This window comes from Anabrus simplex, chromosome 1 (assembly GCF_040414725.1).
Source record: "Anabrus simplex isolate iqAnaSimp1 chromosome 1, ASM4041472v1, whole genome shotgun sequence".
Classification (NCBI taxonomy): Eukaryota; Metazoa; Arthropoda; class Insecta; order Orthoptera; family Tettigoniidae; genus Anabrus; species Anabrus simplex.
In genome coordinates this window covers 1,518,396,100-1,518,413,138 of record NC_090265.1, presented here as the reverse complement: position 1 = coordinate 1,518,413,138, position 17,039 = coordinate 1,518,396,100, and the positions used below count along the sequence as shown (strand labels likewise).

The 17,039-nt window shown below is 40.0% G+C and overlaps 1 protein-coding gene across 4 annotated transcripts in view; it reads right to left on the bottom strand.

Annotated features, from left to right (window-relative positions):
• LOC136858458 (elongation factor-like GTPase 1) overlaps positions 1–17,039 on the bottom strand; it is a 400,027-nt gene that overhangs the window by 133,126 nt on the left and 249,862 nt on the right. For all 4 annotated transcript variants that reach the window (XM_068225562.1, XM_067138012.2, XM_068225563.1 and 1 more), the window contains exon 2: positions 5,153–5,337. In XM_068225562.1, the coding sequence (XP_068081663.1) occupies positions 5,153–5,332 (180 nt within the window). In that variant the 5' untranslated portion in view covers positions 5,333–5,337. The remainder of the gene's footprint in view (positions 1–5,152; positions 5,338–17,039) is intronic.

The following is a 17,039-nucleotide window of genomic DNA, read 5'->3' as shown; positions in this document are numbered from 1 at the left end:
TAGCTGAGACCTGGAATTGCTTCCACTTACTTGTGCCAGGTTACTCACTTTCATCTATGCTATTCCACCTCACTAGGTCACCTCTTGTTCTTTTCGACCCGGAAGGTATTAGGTTTGCGAATCCTAGGGAGTATTTCATTTTCACGCCCTTCGTGACCCTTGGCTTCCTTTAGCCGATATCTTCATTTTTCGAAACATCAGATCCCTTCCGTTTTTCTCTCAGATTAGTGTTAATAGAGGGTGGTTGCCCAGTTGTATTTCCTCTTAAAACAATAATCACCATCACCACAGGTTCAACCCGTAATATCACTGGCGGACACGGTCTAACATCCTGTTCACTCCCAGGTGGCTGGAAGTGGTCCGCACATTGAACTGGATCACCACCGTCTTCCTCACTCTTCTGGGGATTACCAACTGGGCAATTTCTTTTTTGCCGTCGCTAGACTCTTACACGTGGAAAAGCACCCCATCGTTGACCTTCAAATATGTCCATTGGGACCAGCACGTCTGGTAAGTTGGACTATGTTCGGCGATGTCCTTCCATACCGGTCACTGTCCCAACTCGACGTCCCGCAGAATCTGTCCGTGTCGTCCATCGGCTGCTCCCTCCTCAGAGCGGCTCGATTCCGACGTCCACGGCGACCGCCTGCCTCTCCACTTTCTGGTACTGTGCACAGATCTCTGGGTACGGCCTTCTGGACAGATAATCGGCGTTGCAGTATCTCCTTCCGGCGTTCGGCGGTGAAGTCTACTCTTGGGGCGTTGTACCCAACGAGCTGTCTGCCTAATCAGGTTGTGAAAACTCAGAAGCCAGGTCAGGGCACTGTGTTCGGTGTGCAGATGAAATGGCTGCACATAGAGATATTTGTGGAAATGTTCCAGGATCTTTACGACAGCCAGAAGTTCCCGACATGTCACGCAGTAATTTCGCTCGGCAAGTAACAGAGTTTCACTGTAGGAGACGATCACATCTTCCTGGCGGTCTTGCACCTGGAACAGCACCCAACAAAGTCTTCGTCGTTCGCTTTAGTGTCCACGATGAACTTCTCCCCAGCCTCCCGGCACCCATGGACGGTTTTCATACACAGGGACTCCAGAGAACGAAAGGCAGCCCCTGCCTCAGGCGATCTTTGGATCGGCCTCCTCTCCTCGGTGAGCATATATGGCTATAAACATGCAATAATAGTTCCAGAGGATGGAGAAGCTTCCGAGTTCCTGTTCGTCCTTCGGCACCATCCGGTCCCTGACAACTTCCAATGACACGATGCGGCCAATACAGCACACATCATTCGGGAATAGTTGGCATTTTCCAGGATTCAGTTTCAGATGCACTCCTCTAAATCTTTGAAATACCCTGCGGAGGATTTCGATGTGTTCCTCAATGTGTACTCCACGGTGATGTCCTCCATATACATGAGGCAGGGGCGTGAATTGGCGCTCTCAGTAGCTATAGATTCCATCAGTCACTCGAAGGTCGCCGGCGCATTGCAGAGGCCGAAGGGCATCACGGTGAACTAGTACAGTCCTTTGCCGGTAGAGACCGCCACCTTCTCCATGTCTTCCGGATGGAGCGCCATTTGCCAGTGCCCAGGCTTGAGGTCTAAAGTCGAAAACCATTTGGACACCAGACAACGTGTTCATGGTGTCTATGCGGTGTAAAAGGAAGCAGTCCTTCGTGACGTCATTTAACTTGCGGTAATCGACGCAGAAACGGAGTTCACCGTTGTTGCTATTATTATTATTATTATTATTATTATTATTATTATTATTATTATTATTATTATTATTATTATTATTATTATTTCTTCACATGGACCACGGGCTGTTCGATTCCTCGACGACTCTTCACTCATTCATGTCATCCAGCATTCGGTCGATATGCGCCTTCTTCGCCAAGGATACACTGCGGTGTGGTTACCGGATTGGGGTGGCATCGTCGTTGTTGATACCCTATCCGTCCTTCCGTAGTCACCTCCTGTCCCTCTCTCTCCCAGAGGACCACCTCCCGGTCCTCGATCAAAAATATTACCGGCTTCTTAGTACGACCGAAAGGAAGAAACACACTATCATACTTTTGTTCGCTAGTTAATACATGGAGATTTATGAAGGGTTTGCCAATAAAAACGGATAGCCCTACTTTAGTTTAAACGATAACATTCACAACAAAAGTTCCTAACGATATTTTCTACTTTTTTTTTTTTTTTGCTAGTTGTTTTTACGTCGCACCGACACAGATAAGTCTTACGGCGACGATGGGACAGGAAATGGCTAGGACTGGGAAAGAAGCGGCCGTGGCCTTAATTAAGGTACAGCCCCAGCATTTTCCTGGTGTGAAAATGGGAAACCACGGAAAACCATTTCCAGGGCTGCCGACAGTGGGGTTCGAACCTACTATCTCCCGAATACTGGATACTGCCCGCACTTAAGCGATTGCAGCTATCGAGCTCGGTATCTACTTTATTCATGAAAGTACCTAGGTATCCACGCAGAGAGAGACCTAAAATGGGACACGCACGCAGAAAGTTCATTTTTTTTACAATTGGCTTAACGAAGCACAGACACAGATAGGTGTTATAGCGACGATGGAGAGGAAAGGCCTAGGAGTGAGAAGGAGGCGGACGTGGCCTTAATTAAGGTATTGCTCCAGCATCTGCCTGGTGTGAAAATCGGAAACCACGGAAAACCATCTTCAGGGCTGCCGAAAGTGGGTTTCGAACCCACAACCTCCTGGGTGCAAGCTCACAGCTGCACGCCCATACCCGCGCTGCCAACAGTGGAAGTTTAATTAGCTAAGCATACAAGTCCTTACACTTCGTGATGAGGATGCTTAAGGGCAGCAGTTCCCAGGCGAAGGCGCAGGGCAAGCTATCATACATTAGGCCAGTCCTGGAATATGAAGCAGCCGTATGGGATCCATGCCAAACAGGACTCATTAAGGAACTTGAGATGGTACAGCGAAAGGCTGCAAGATTCGTGCTTAATGATTTCAATCCTCGAAGTAGTGTGTCTAGTATGATAGAAAAACTGGGGTGGGAGACACTGGGGACTAGAAGGAAACGGGCACGGTTATGTGCCGTGTATAATACTTACACGAATAAGCCACATTGGGGAGAGTTGAACAGTCGACTAGAAAAGCCTTGTTACATAAGTAGGACATATCACCAGCGTAAAGTAAAAGGTTGATCGCAGAAAACTAACAATGGTAAATATGCGTTCGTAAATCGGGGAATTGATGAGTGGAATGCATTAACTGCAGCTGTCTTAGAGCCCTTTCACAAAAATGTAAGATGCTTCAAGAATAGACTCCAGCATTCTCTAAATTGTGTGTAAATTTGTATGTGATGGTGTATAATGCACTGTAAATTTTAGTATTAAGGCATGTGAATTATTTAAGGTATGTGTGAATTTGTATAGGAACGTGCTGTATATAAGATAATAGTAATTGGACCGCTCAATCTATTGTAAGTCATAGTGCAAAATTTTGAAATACTTAAGGTAGGTGTGAAGTTGTACATGACGGTGTTGTAATGTTACGCTAGTAGGAAGCTCAACCTATAGTATTGTAAGTCGTAGTGTTAACCACTGGAAATACTTAAGTTGTAGGTAAATTTGTACATGGTGATGCTGGATTTACAATATTAAACTAGTATGGTAGTATTCCTTGTAATATTTTCTTTCCAGGGAACTTCTTCTTCTTCTTGTAAGTCGCAGTGTAAAATTTTGACATACTAAAGTTGTTGTTGGGTAATTATGTTTTAACTTCACTTCATTATCACACTGCTGTAAGTGATCATTGCCACCCGGATATTTCCCAATTACGATGGGTTTGTTAATAATAATATAGCTATGCAACTTTATAGGCAGCATATGTATTGGATAAATATATTTAACAAAGACAAAAATATGTTATTACGAAAGAACATAACATGGGCGAAGCATACAAAGTTTAACGCTTATTCTCACATTATTTTACTTTGAAGGTGGAGTATATCTAAGTATTTACTTCAGTTGACGTACATTTTACCTTCAAAACATCTCTCACTCTACGAGTTGAGATTCATAATTTTAAAACTAATGTTAAAGGCGCAACAAGCCAGCAACTTATAATCTTTAAATCATCGCAAATAATGACGTCAGCTGCAATGGACTGGAACAGTATATTATGTGTGTCTCAAAATAATGTACTAACACTCCGAATGACCACAAAGTCATGCTGACTTTTTTTTCTTTTTTATTAACACTCCGATTTACTTTCAGCAAGATGGAGCACCTCCGAACTACCATCGCCATGTAAGAGCTCACTTCGATGCAGCTTATCCAAACACATGGATTGGACGAAGACCTAACGCCTATGGACTTCTTTTTATGGGGATACCTCAAGGACAGGGTTTATCGCACAAAACCAAGAACAACTGATGCATTGAAATTGGAAATTGAAAGACAATGTCGCGAAATTCTAAATGTACTGTTTGGTTCGCGTTATCAAAGTTGTCTGGACAATAAAGGTCATCAATTTGAACATTTGCGAACATGATTCTGTAATGACATGTTACTTCTATAATTCAAGCCCTCAAACTTGTCTCCATGTCCACAAATGATTTGTTTACAGTCCTTCTAAGTGATTGTACATTATTTTGGCATACTGTATATAATATTTTTTTTTTTTGCTAGTTGTTTTACGTCGCACCGACACAGATAGGTCTTATGGCGACGATGGGACAGGGAAGGGCTAGGAGTGGGAAGGAAGCGGCCGTGGCCTTAATTAAGGTACAGCCCCAGCATTTGCCTGGTGTGAAAATGGGAAACCACGGAAAACCATTTTCAGGGCTGCCGACAGTGGGGTTCGAACCTACTATCTCCCGAATACTGGACACTGGCCGCACTTAAGCGACTGCAACTGTATATAATTAGGCCAATAAAATTTTACTGTATGCTATTTACTATAATGGGAAGTAACTCTGTTGAGGAAAGGTGTAGCAAATATGGCAGTAAAGAAATGAGATCATAATCAATTATATAGGTCTGTATAGGACTCTGATGAGCTCCCGAAACTACTAAATTCGTGTTGTTTGAAAAATCATAAAAGTATTATTATTATTAAGTTCAGTTAGCTTCTCTTTTATCAGCTACAAGACTGGTTACACAAACTTACCTCCCAATGACTAAACACGAGTTGCGGGCTCGCCATTCCCGAAGTTTGCTTGCGGATCTCGGGAGCGAACGAGAAGCTCTCCACAACTGGCAGCACGGCGGTGACGGTGAACGTGGCTGAGCCCTCCTGCATGTCCCCGTGAAGTACTCGACCATGCCGACGTCCTAGTACGGCGTACATCTTACCTGCAATATCATATCGTATCATGTCATATCATCATGTCACATCATAAGCATAACATATATATTCTTTTACAATTTGCTTTACATCGCACCGATGCAGATAGACCTCATGGCGAGGATGGGATAGGAAAGTGTTAAGAATGGGAAAGAAGCGACCGAGGCCTTAATTAAGGTACAGCCCCAGTATTTGTCTGGTGTGAAAATGGGAAACCACGGAAAACCACCTATACGGCTGCCGACAGTGTGGTTCGAACCCACTGTCTCCCGAATGCAAGCTGACAGCTGCGTGACCCAAACCGCGCAGCCATTCACTCATTCTCATATCACTCCAGTCTGTTATTACCGGTCTTAACATAACAGGAAGAGACTACCGTAAGAAACCAGTTTGTCAGGACTTCGGTAGGGTCACAAGAACAGACACAAGGAGACATCAATGCACGACTTAACCAAAGTCACAGGATAAAGACAAAAAGGATCCAACTACGTGGACATCGATACCTGAACTCGGAAGAGATGCACTTAGCATTGGTTAAGACGAAGGCTTTATGTGGGTGCTTGCATTAACGACAGATGGGTTATACCGCGGGTGCGTCAGAGGGAAGAAAGAGACTACCCCCTTGAAAATGGAGGCGCTGAGGCCAGAAACGAGACTACGATCAGAGTCGGGAGATCAAAGGCAGCTGACCAAGGAAAGCCGGTCAGGAAAGATGGAAGACATACATCTAGCACAAGTAAGTTGAACTTCATTTGCAAGCCACGCATTATAACTCCCAAAGGAAATAAGTTAATAAGTCGAACTGCACATACAGACGAGTTTTATTCATAACTACAAACGCGTTGTCATGTAATGGCAAGCAAAAGTAAGGTCAAAATCGCAAATTAACTTTCAGCTGTGGGAGCCAAAGATTTCTCACTATAAGATTAAATTAAGAAAAAATCATATATCGCTAGATTTTTCGAAGAATATATTCAGAAATAAAATCAGCCCACGCGATTTGACTTAAGTTACCTCTCTCGTGATTAGGGTTACCAAAAGTACTTTTAAATGCTTGAATACGATAACCACGAGTCCTTATATTTACGGACACGAGTAATGTCGTCTGTACGGCTTCCTGACTAATCGGTCAGCGCAGCGGCCTTCAGATAGAGGATCCTTGGTTCAAGTCCCCGTCGGGTCAGCGATTTTTGCCACGTCTGGTTAATTCTTCTGGCCCGGGGACTGGGCGTTTGTAGCCGTCTTAATACAGACCTCTTCATATACACAATATAGTATACTATCAGTCCCCACAGTGACACGCAGCGACTGTGACTTTTCATTGCTAGGGATCAAAGATTGTTGACGTGAAAATTCTGTGATATAATTGAATCACGTGGAGATTATGTGATATAATTGAATCAGTTAAAAGTAGGATCAAGTTAAGAAGAATAATTATTGAGTACCATCGTGCACTTCCTCCGACGTCACTAATCTGATAACCAGTTTAAATCTGTGAAGTTTTCGCAACATTCTAAGATAAATAAATCAGTCTATAAATAGGTTATAAGCTGAAGACATGAATCGTCGGACTGTGTAAATTTATATTTAACTATTTAAGTTAAAAGATGCTAGATCATTACTAATAGTTTATATAAAGAGAGACTGTGAGTTTTTGTTTATATGCAACGGGTAATCTCAGAAATTACTGAACTGATTTTGACGTTTCTTTTACCATTTGAAAGATAATATCATTCCGCGTAACACAGGCTATGTATCAGGGACGCAGCCAGGAGAGGGGTTACTAGGGGGTTAGAAGTCCCTCCCCATGCAATTTTAACAAAATGAAAATAAACAGAAACTGATAATAAACTATAAACTAAACCTACATTCAGAGACATAATGGTAGAACCAACAGATCTGTTGAATCTATTTTCTAAGAAGCCTCGAAATTTGGATTTTAGATTTTTAACTGAACATACCATTCGCTGTAAAACTGTTGACCTTGATCGTATTGTTCTTCATCTGTATTTTAATGGAAAATTTTGTAGTGTACTGCAATCTGGATATCAACACAATTCACTAGTATCATTGTCCTTATATAGACAATTCATACATGCGCGCATCACACACGCACCTTCAATTATGTTCTATCAGCATTTTGTAACTGTAACCCCCACCACCACCACCACCACCACCACCACCATAACCATCGACCGATACTGCTATGTACTGTACCGGAATTGACCGTACATTAAGTATTTCTTAAATAAATTAGGCCTACTTCATAAATAATTTCTAAGGTATTAGCGAGTGTACCTTCAGCGCTAATAATAATAATAATAATAATAATAATAATAATAATAATAATAATAATAATAATAATAATAAACATTTCGCAGGAGCAAGTAGTCAATCCGCCACAACAGTGCCTTCTTCATCGCATTCCAAACGGAGTTGTTTTGAATTCTTTAGTAAAGATGAATAACCTTTAGAAATAAAATTGAACATTTCGAATGCAGTGACTTTACATTCTCTCGTGAAGTGAATAGTATTTATGAATCAAACTTTTCTCATAGATACTAGCTATCAATGAGTGCAATATTATAGTATAATTGCTTCATACATTCAACCTAATGCCGACGTAAAGTTGTAGAGTATTTTTGTAAGGAATGTTAGTGTTAATCATTTCATCGGACACTCAAAAACCAATGCCGACGTGTGCATTAGAACATTCATTATTTCAGTGCAAGTACATTGTATGAATCTCATTCATTTTTCAGTAGTTTTTCTCTAATTATTGTGGAAAGCCACCATAGATTCGAGAAGCTTCGAACTTAGTACAGTTGAGGTTTCAAGTGGAAGGTCACCACTAGTTTATTGTATGTGCAAATTTAAACATTTACTTTTCACGTACAACAATTGTGCAGGTTCTAGTGACCACAAAACCTACCCAGTGATCATAAATCGCGATATACTACACAAGTGCAAACCGTGCTACTATAATCATACACAAACTCATTCTGGTGTTCGGGGGACTGTTAATACTGGACACTCGCACAAAGTAACCCCGCTGCGAGACCTAGAACGGCCAACCTGGGAGTATGGTACTTGGTAATGGCTGCCGACCAGGAAACGTGGTGCCATGGACAGGACGCTGCCCAGAAGAACGCCTAGGAAGACGACGTCCAGATATATATGCATTTGTAAGGTGATATGCTTTAAACTATTACTGAATAAATACAGTTCCCGAGAAATAATTTAGTTAGAACCTCTCACTCTGTACAGTGCTCCAGCCTGTTACTGATCATGCCCTATAAAGACAATAATTCGCTCTACCGCAATAAATTCAGTGACTGAAAGTTCATAAATTAGGCGGGCATTTCCTGTTACAGTACCATTCTGGAATACCAAAGGGTTCCCGCGAGAACAGTGATTTAAGGGGGGAAATGTCCGCATCTCAATGTTTGTATATTTGCCAGTCTCGTGTTCTTTCACGTAAAAACGACTTGACTGGAGGACCTCAAATTTGGCAAGCTCATAGCTGATACCTATGGTTAACACACAGGCTACTTCTTATCGCGCTATCTTTTAAAGGGGCTATGCAGCAAAAGAAAATGTGAAGTAAGTCAGAGGGAAACGTATGCTTGGGTTCTTAAAATTGAATACGCTGGCTAAACGGTTAGTCCTTGAACGATGATGTGCACCAAGTGTACCTCAAAAATCGATTTCCCAGAAAAAAAAGTAATATGTTTTCTTCGTATCTCTAATAGTTTTCAGGAAAAATTGTTTTTCCTCTGTTTTGGAAATAAAATGTGAAGCAAGTCATAGGAAAATGTACGCCTGGGGGCCTTAAAAGTGAATACACTGCCTAACGGTTAGTCATATTACATAATTGAGTCAGGGAGTTTACTTATAATTCAATTTCCTAGAAAAAGAGTCTAAGGATTCCCTTCGTAATTCTAAAAGTATTCCAGGAAAAATATATTTTCCTATATTTTACTATCAAACTATCTCATAATCTTAAGCGGGCCATGTAGCGCAAAAAAAGTGAAGCAAAGCAGAGGAAACTTATGTCTGGGACCCTTAAAAGTGAATAAGCTCCCTGAACGGTTAGTCTTATTAAACATGGAGTAGAGCAGGTGAACCTATAATTCGGTTTGCCAGAAAAAGTTTCAGAAATGTTCTTCGTAACTCTAAACATTTCCGAGAAAATAGTAGTTTTGGTGCATACTTTTGACGGTTGGAGTGTGATGTCCTTACTTTGAACGAATAAAAGTAGCCACACAATGGCGGATGCTGTACCATTTAATTCGAGAACTGTTAGCACACATTCGTGTGTGATTCACTGAGCCCACTCACCCTCTCGCATTTTATTTACTTTTCGCAGTAACCAAGAATACATTAAACAAATGACTAACCAAAACTAGAAACTCACTCGGTCAGCTATCACGCCATGGAGGTTCATTGCAAGATGCTCCATGGCTAAGTGGTTAGCGTGCTGGCCTTTGACCACAGGGGTCCCGGGTTCGTTTCTCGGTAGTGTCGGGAATTTTAACCATCATGGGTTAATTTTGCTGGCACGGGGGCTGGGTGTATATGTCGTCTTCACCATCATTTCATCCTCATCATGACGCGCAGGTCGCCTGCGGGAGTCCAATCGAAAGACCTGCACCTGGCGAGCCGAACATGTCGTCGAACACTCCAGGCACTAAAAGCCTTGATTTCATTACTGCAAGATGCTGCAGTGACTGAGCACTAGGGAAGGTATGAACCTCAACTTGTACAGACTAAATGCCTGCCTTTGGCGTTTATATTTCACTGCCCTGCGAAGGAGGCTTGCAGTCGTCTTGGAAAGATGTGGCAAGTCAACTGATGAGCCCACTGACACACTGGGGCGGAACGCTGGTAATTTCACGATTGAAAAGGCCTAAAGAGCTTGAATGATTTTAACATTTGCAATCAATGAAATTAAATTATGGTTTCCTTCTGGAAACTCATTTTTTGATAGAAATAGTTCTTTCTCGCTCAGTCACAGCCTTCGAAGTTGTTATGAAAAATTTTAACGATATGTCTTGGACACATGCTGTTCTTTATGAAACCGTTTTGCACGATACCAATACGCAGGCCAATTATCCCATATACATTCGAATAATAAAACATTAATAATTTTTCCTTTGAATTTGTACTTACAAAGATACATATTAAAACAGCCTTTTGCGTTAATATTACTTCCATGTTGGTTTTCTGTCTATTGGCAGATCCTTTAGTACTTGCGGAAATCCACAGAGACAGTATTTCTGAGGATGTAAAAATGCATGTGGAGAGTGAGTGTCTGCCATGATAATGAAAACTCCTCAACTAGATTGTGACTGGCAGAAGGCAAGGGGACCTACCATTACAATGAGAATTCCCTAGCCCGGTCTTCACATGAGGAACAACGTATGGCGACCTCCCTGTCGTGTTTCTGGCGTTACGCTAATAGCTACGCAATTTAATAAAAATCTTACACTGTGTACCAAACTTCACACGCTAATCTTAAAAATATTCATCCTTTCCAAAGTGTATCTGCGTCTACCAGTGTCACTACTAGTTCAACTTCTCAGTCAACATTGGAGCACCTAATAGTGAAGCGTGTGTCCTCTAATAAGGAAAATAAATTTACGAATAAACTAGTAAAGTGGAATGTGCAGGATAGTAGGCCGGTCAACACTGTCTCTGATGGTGGTCTTAAAGAGGTTTCACGCGAAACTCAATTCTTACACTTACCATCTTTCCTATAGAGCCACGGTAACAAAAATCTAACAAGTTGTATGACGCCGAAAGGTCAAAATTATTAGATGAACTGAAACAAGCCGAATTTGTTAGTCTCACGGGGGATTTTTGGTCTTTTATATCTAACCGTAGCTACTTGTGGTTACACTTCACTGGATAGATTAAAACTGGGAATATCGTAATTCAACATTACAAGTGAAACATCTTAAATAAAGCCGCAATGCCGCTAACTGCACAGAAGAGATGATGTAGTTCGTGAATGAGGGTTGGAGGATAAAGTTGCCGCCATTTTCACTGTCAATGCAGGAAATATTGTTCTAGGAATTGAAAACCGGGCGAGTTGGCCATGCAGTTAGGGTCTCGCAGCTGTGAGCTTGCATCCGGGAGATAGTAGGTTCGAACCCCACTGTCGGCAGCCCTGAAGATGCTTTTCCGTGGTTTCCCATTTTCACACCAGGCAAATGCTGGGGCTGTACCTTAATTAAGACCACGGCCGCTTCCTTCCCACGCCTAGGCCTTTACTGTCCCATTGTCGCCATAATACCTATCTGTGTCGGTGCGACGTAAAGCAAAAAAAAATCGATATGCAGCCCACACTCAACAATTAAGTTTAAATAAAGTTATCAAGGACGCTGCTATTGAAACATTACTTTCAGCGTGCAAGAAAATAGTGGGACATTTCAAACACAGCCCTTATCCAGAAAGTCAACTTGATAAAAAACTTAAAGAACAAGACCTTGATGCATGTCAATTAAAACAGGACGTTACTCGATGGAATAGCACATATTTCATGTTCTAAAGCCTTATGAAAGCTAACAAGGGTATTATAGACGTTCTATCGACCCACTCTTCTCATATGAACTCCAACAACAACTGAATGGGGGACGACAGAAAAATGATTGTGTGTCATAAACCATGTTTACAAATATCAGACCTCCTTGGTTGTAGCTAATATGTGACAGGTAGTATTGTACTGTCTGCAGTAACACACCTGAAATTATCTTTACGTTGCTCCCATGTCGATTCTAGGTGCATAGCGAGATTTAAAAGGACTTACAGAAAATGTAATGAATAGGATAAATGACTGGTGTAATATGAAGACATACCAGGAAGCTACAGCTCTCGATCCTAGATTTAAATATCTTAGATGGATTGAAAAAAGGGTATCCGTGTGGGAAAGAACTTCGGAGAGAGACGTGGACGGAGTACAAGTTTCAGTAAAACTATGCAGCAAGAAGAGGAAAACTATTAAATAATGGGTTTAAACACTGTATTTCCTCAGTACAAATAAAGTTCCTTTTGAAATTGAAATGACGTTAAAATCAATGTTACACTTCCTTATATTCTCATTAATGGTGTTTGTTGCAGAAGCAGCACATCTCCACCATTTTCAAGAAAGTCTGTAAAGGAACATATTGGACTAAATCATACAAACAACCTATCTGTCATAGTCATTTAATGTAAGTCTCTTATCTTTGAACAATGCTTCTCACTTCTATTGCGCTGATGTTGTCCATGCAAATAGTTCATTATAAAACTCATGGTGTTCTTCTTGTAAGATTCCAACTTCTTTACGTCAGCTAATTTCTTTTCATTTAATGGAACACAGCCTTGTGGATAAGCAAGTCTAGTTGGTAACACAGGGAGACGGGTTGCAGAAATAAGCAACTTGAAAGTATGAACACACATTCCATCAATACAGTATTTTCCTAAGACATGATTTGCCTCATACTGAAACTCCATAAATTTATATGAAACGCGAATTTTGCATCTCTTTTCACACCTCTTCCTAGCGACTCAAGCTGAAAGAACTGACACAACTGCTTTGTGAAGCGGGCTGGTTTGAAGTAAAAACAACACCTCTCCAGGATAAGTGTTCTTTCTGCACAAAATGGTAGCCCTTCGTGCACTAATCATGGCAGTAATAATAACTCATATAGTGTCAAAAAGTGAAGAAGTGCTGTTTCTGCAACAAACGATTCATTTGTAGATCTATTCTTGTTTTGTCAACTTGGTAGGAATATTGTTCTTTTGTGCATTCTTATATTTTATGTAGGAGAAAGCAAGTGCAGTCCTGAAGCAGCGGATCCTCATCTGTGCTATTCTTGTAACTTGTTTTCTTTTGCCAGGAGTTGCGAAGTTGTTATATTTTGGCAGTTTCATTATTTTTCAAGATAGATAATTACTTATAAATTTAAGGATTTATATTTAACTCCAGAAGAATAATAAGAAAGGAAGGAAACATTTGCCATAATGCCACAGTAAACCCATCTTTGTCGGTCCGACGTAAAACAAATAGCCATAAAAATTAATAATATATGTCATTGGCTTTACGTCCCACTAACTACGTTTTCCATTTTCGGGGGTGCCGAGATGCCGGAATTCTTTTACGTGCCAGTAAATCTACCGACACGAGGCTGACGTATTTGAGCACCTTCAAATACCACCAGACTGAGCCAGGATCGTACCTGCCAAGTTGGAGTCAGAAGGCCAGCGTCTCAAACGTCTGAGTCACTCAGCCCAGCGCCAAAAAAAAATCCCTTCAATTGCTATACCTCTTAAAGATACTAGAGTGTCAGAATCTCGTTGTATAGGAGTTCTTAACGTTCAGGAAGCCAACGACGCGGAGCTGTTACATTTACATGCCATCAACATCAATTAATCCTGGGCAGTGAAGGACAATGACTAAGCGACTGCCTTTGAGGTTGGCATGTAAAAAGAACTCCTATTGGAAATATCCCGAGATCTTTAGCTATCAAACGCCTGCTATTCGGTCTTCAGTAAACATTTATAATAATCGCTCGACCTGAACGTAAAAATGCTAAGAGTGAGGAGGAAGGTAGTGACGAGAGACCCACATAACCCACACCAAGTTTGCTAAACAATTTGCACTGACATGACGTCCATCGAGTCCTGATAAAATTCATTTCCCAACGACATCCTGTTTGTTCTCCAGTCTCATGTTACACACGCAGCCTCATCTATTAAACATGGAGCGTAACATCGACTTGTTCACGTTCTCACACACTGGTAGAAACGTGACCTAAAACTCGCACATTTTCTTCCATCTCACAAGTCCATGCTTTGGCAAACCGAATTGAGGATGAAAGGAAACTTCGAATTAACTAACAAAGTTGTGTTGAACCAAAGGATCCTGTAATATTTCCTCAGCAGGGATTGACGACAGAACACGAGGTTAGAACCGCGGTCACAATACGGCTTTCGTTATTAACGGCCGGCCTTAATAATCCCAAAATATGCTTCCAATTATGCCCCTAACCTTTTCAGATTTAAGGTACCATATAGGATACCTTGGGTCATCCAATTCTTTCCAAGAAATACGAGGCGTCATGAATTTTGAGTCTATCGTATCATGTTTGATGCCTAGTGTTCTCAATACTGAAGAAGAAATATTTTCTAAATAAATTTACAGTTATGAAATACTGAATACTGTTACCAGTCACAATTGTTTATTAAATGGTATTAATTATTGTTAATTAATAAAACAGTGTGAGTGGTAACAGTATTAATTATTTCATAATGAATTAATTTACGGTCACGGCCAAGGTCTACATTAAAACATGATTATGTTTAAGGCTTACGGTTTATTGCGTAACGGTTCAAATCCCATTACAAGCATTTTTCTGTATTATTATTATTATTATTATTATTATTATTATTATTATTTTATTTGCATTATTATTATTATTATTATTATTATTATTATTATTATTATTATTATTATTGCATTTGTATTATTACCATTATTGTAACTATTATTATTGTTTGATCCAATTCTATAATCTGATTTCGTTATGTATTAATTAATTATCGCTTGCTTTATTGTATTTAATTTATTGTATATATATATATATATATATATATATATATATATATATATATATATATATATATATATATGTGTGTGTGTGTCTGTGTGTGTGTTAGCATTAAAATAATGTAGAGTGAGACTTACTGCCTAATATCAGATATGGATATTTTATTTGTGATACTACTTTTAAAACATTGCAACATATGGTATAATACTGTTACAGAAACTGTCGAGTCATCGCTCTGTTACTGTATGCATTTAGCGATGAGATAATATTTAGGGAGTTTCTAATTTGCCTGAGGCTATTTCAACACAATATGCAACATTTTTAACTGGGTGGGAGTGACATCATGTCTGCCGTGGGTGTTATACCATGTGACAACTAATGTCTATATAAAGGGCTGTATCTTATAGCAGCTAGTCAATTGGAGTTAGTTGGATGGAAGGAGAGTGAGGCCACAGTTGGTCAGGGAGTGAGTTCAATGGAGAGGCTTGCCATAAAGTGTTGTAGTCGGATGGAGCCTTGGTCGATGGATAGTCATTTGGAGAGTGAAGCCACAGTTGGTCAGTCAGTCAGTCAGTCAGTCAGTTGAAGATAGAACAGTGATATATATACGTAATCGTCAGTGACCAAATGGATTAAATGTTCGGAGTGTGTTCCGGGTATCTATTCGGCCGAGTTCTTGTGTCAGTTCGGTGACAGCCGAATACTGAGTCGTCGTAATGCAGACTAACAGCTATCAGTGAATTACTGGTAAAGTTGATTGTGAAGTGCGATTATAATTTCAAGATATGCTATATCTCGTTTGTGAAACTAAAAGGATACATCACCAAATCATACTTAAGATACCTACAGCTGATACCAATTCAAAGGAATACGTCGTAATAACACTCAAAGTGCTCAAGGTACAATTAAGTGAACCAGTGAAGGATAAATTTCTTGTACAACTTTTAAATGTCCGGTCAAGAGGATTTCAAATTTAATGCCTCGAGTTTCTTTCAGTTGTAATTTCAGAATTTTACGTCATAATTTATATTATCGCAACAAGTCTTGCCATTTCAATTATCAATTTAAATAATATATTTTGTTTAGCATCAAATACATAATTGTTTTATTTCAGTGGTAGATCAGATAACCTTAAATTTTAATTGGGAAACCAAACGAGCATGTCATTTCCCAGAACCTATATGTCATGCTGTCAAAGTAAGCTTATTACTTCACACCCTAGAGATATTATCGTTACGTTTATTTGTAGCTGGCGCTCATCAACAATTGTATGTGTAAGCAATTAGGTAAGTACTAAGAGTGAGTACATAATCCGACGATTGAGTATTTTATTTCATGAATATTTTAACTGAGTTTCACATTTTTAAATTAATGAGTAACCACAATTGTTTATAACATCAGCCATTCTACAGCAACAAGAACTTATTTTTTCAAATAATCGGAAGTATATTGGAAACTGGTATTTTAATTTTGGAGCTTGAGGAGGTATAGTGGGAATATCAATACACAGGGTGGTCGGAAACAACGTGAACCGGGATGTGAGCGTTAGAGGGTTGGTCATACTGATAAATAATTTGAAAAAGAATAATTCGATATCTCACACTGTTGTCATTTTATCAGTTGCTGAAGTTAGCCAATCAGATCGCTTCGCGGGCGAATTCAAATGGGCTTTGCGAGGTGGTGTTGCTAAATCTGCACTTGTACGTGTTGCGGGCAACTTTACCTTCCAGAGGACGCTCACTTTCTTTGTCGGCAAGTGTACATTGTGTGTGTTAGTAGTTAGTCATAAACAGTTACGCACGTAAACTGAATCGAAACATGGTTCGTTGCCTACGAAACTAAGGAAATATTACACAAAATTGAATTATGTTAAAAATATACTTGTACATGCAAATTAAAGTGTTTATCATTTATTATTTTAATTTCGGGGACAAAATCAGACTATGATATACCATGAATGCCCGAGCACCACAGGGTGCATGAAATACACAACAGACACATATAATAAATTATGATCACTTCTTGTTTATTTACTTCTTTTACATGCTACATTCAAGTAATACGTCTTACGAGTTCTACTGGTCCTAAACGTGTCTTCGCAAGTTTTAATCAAGGAC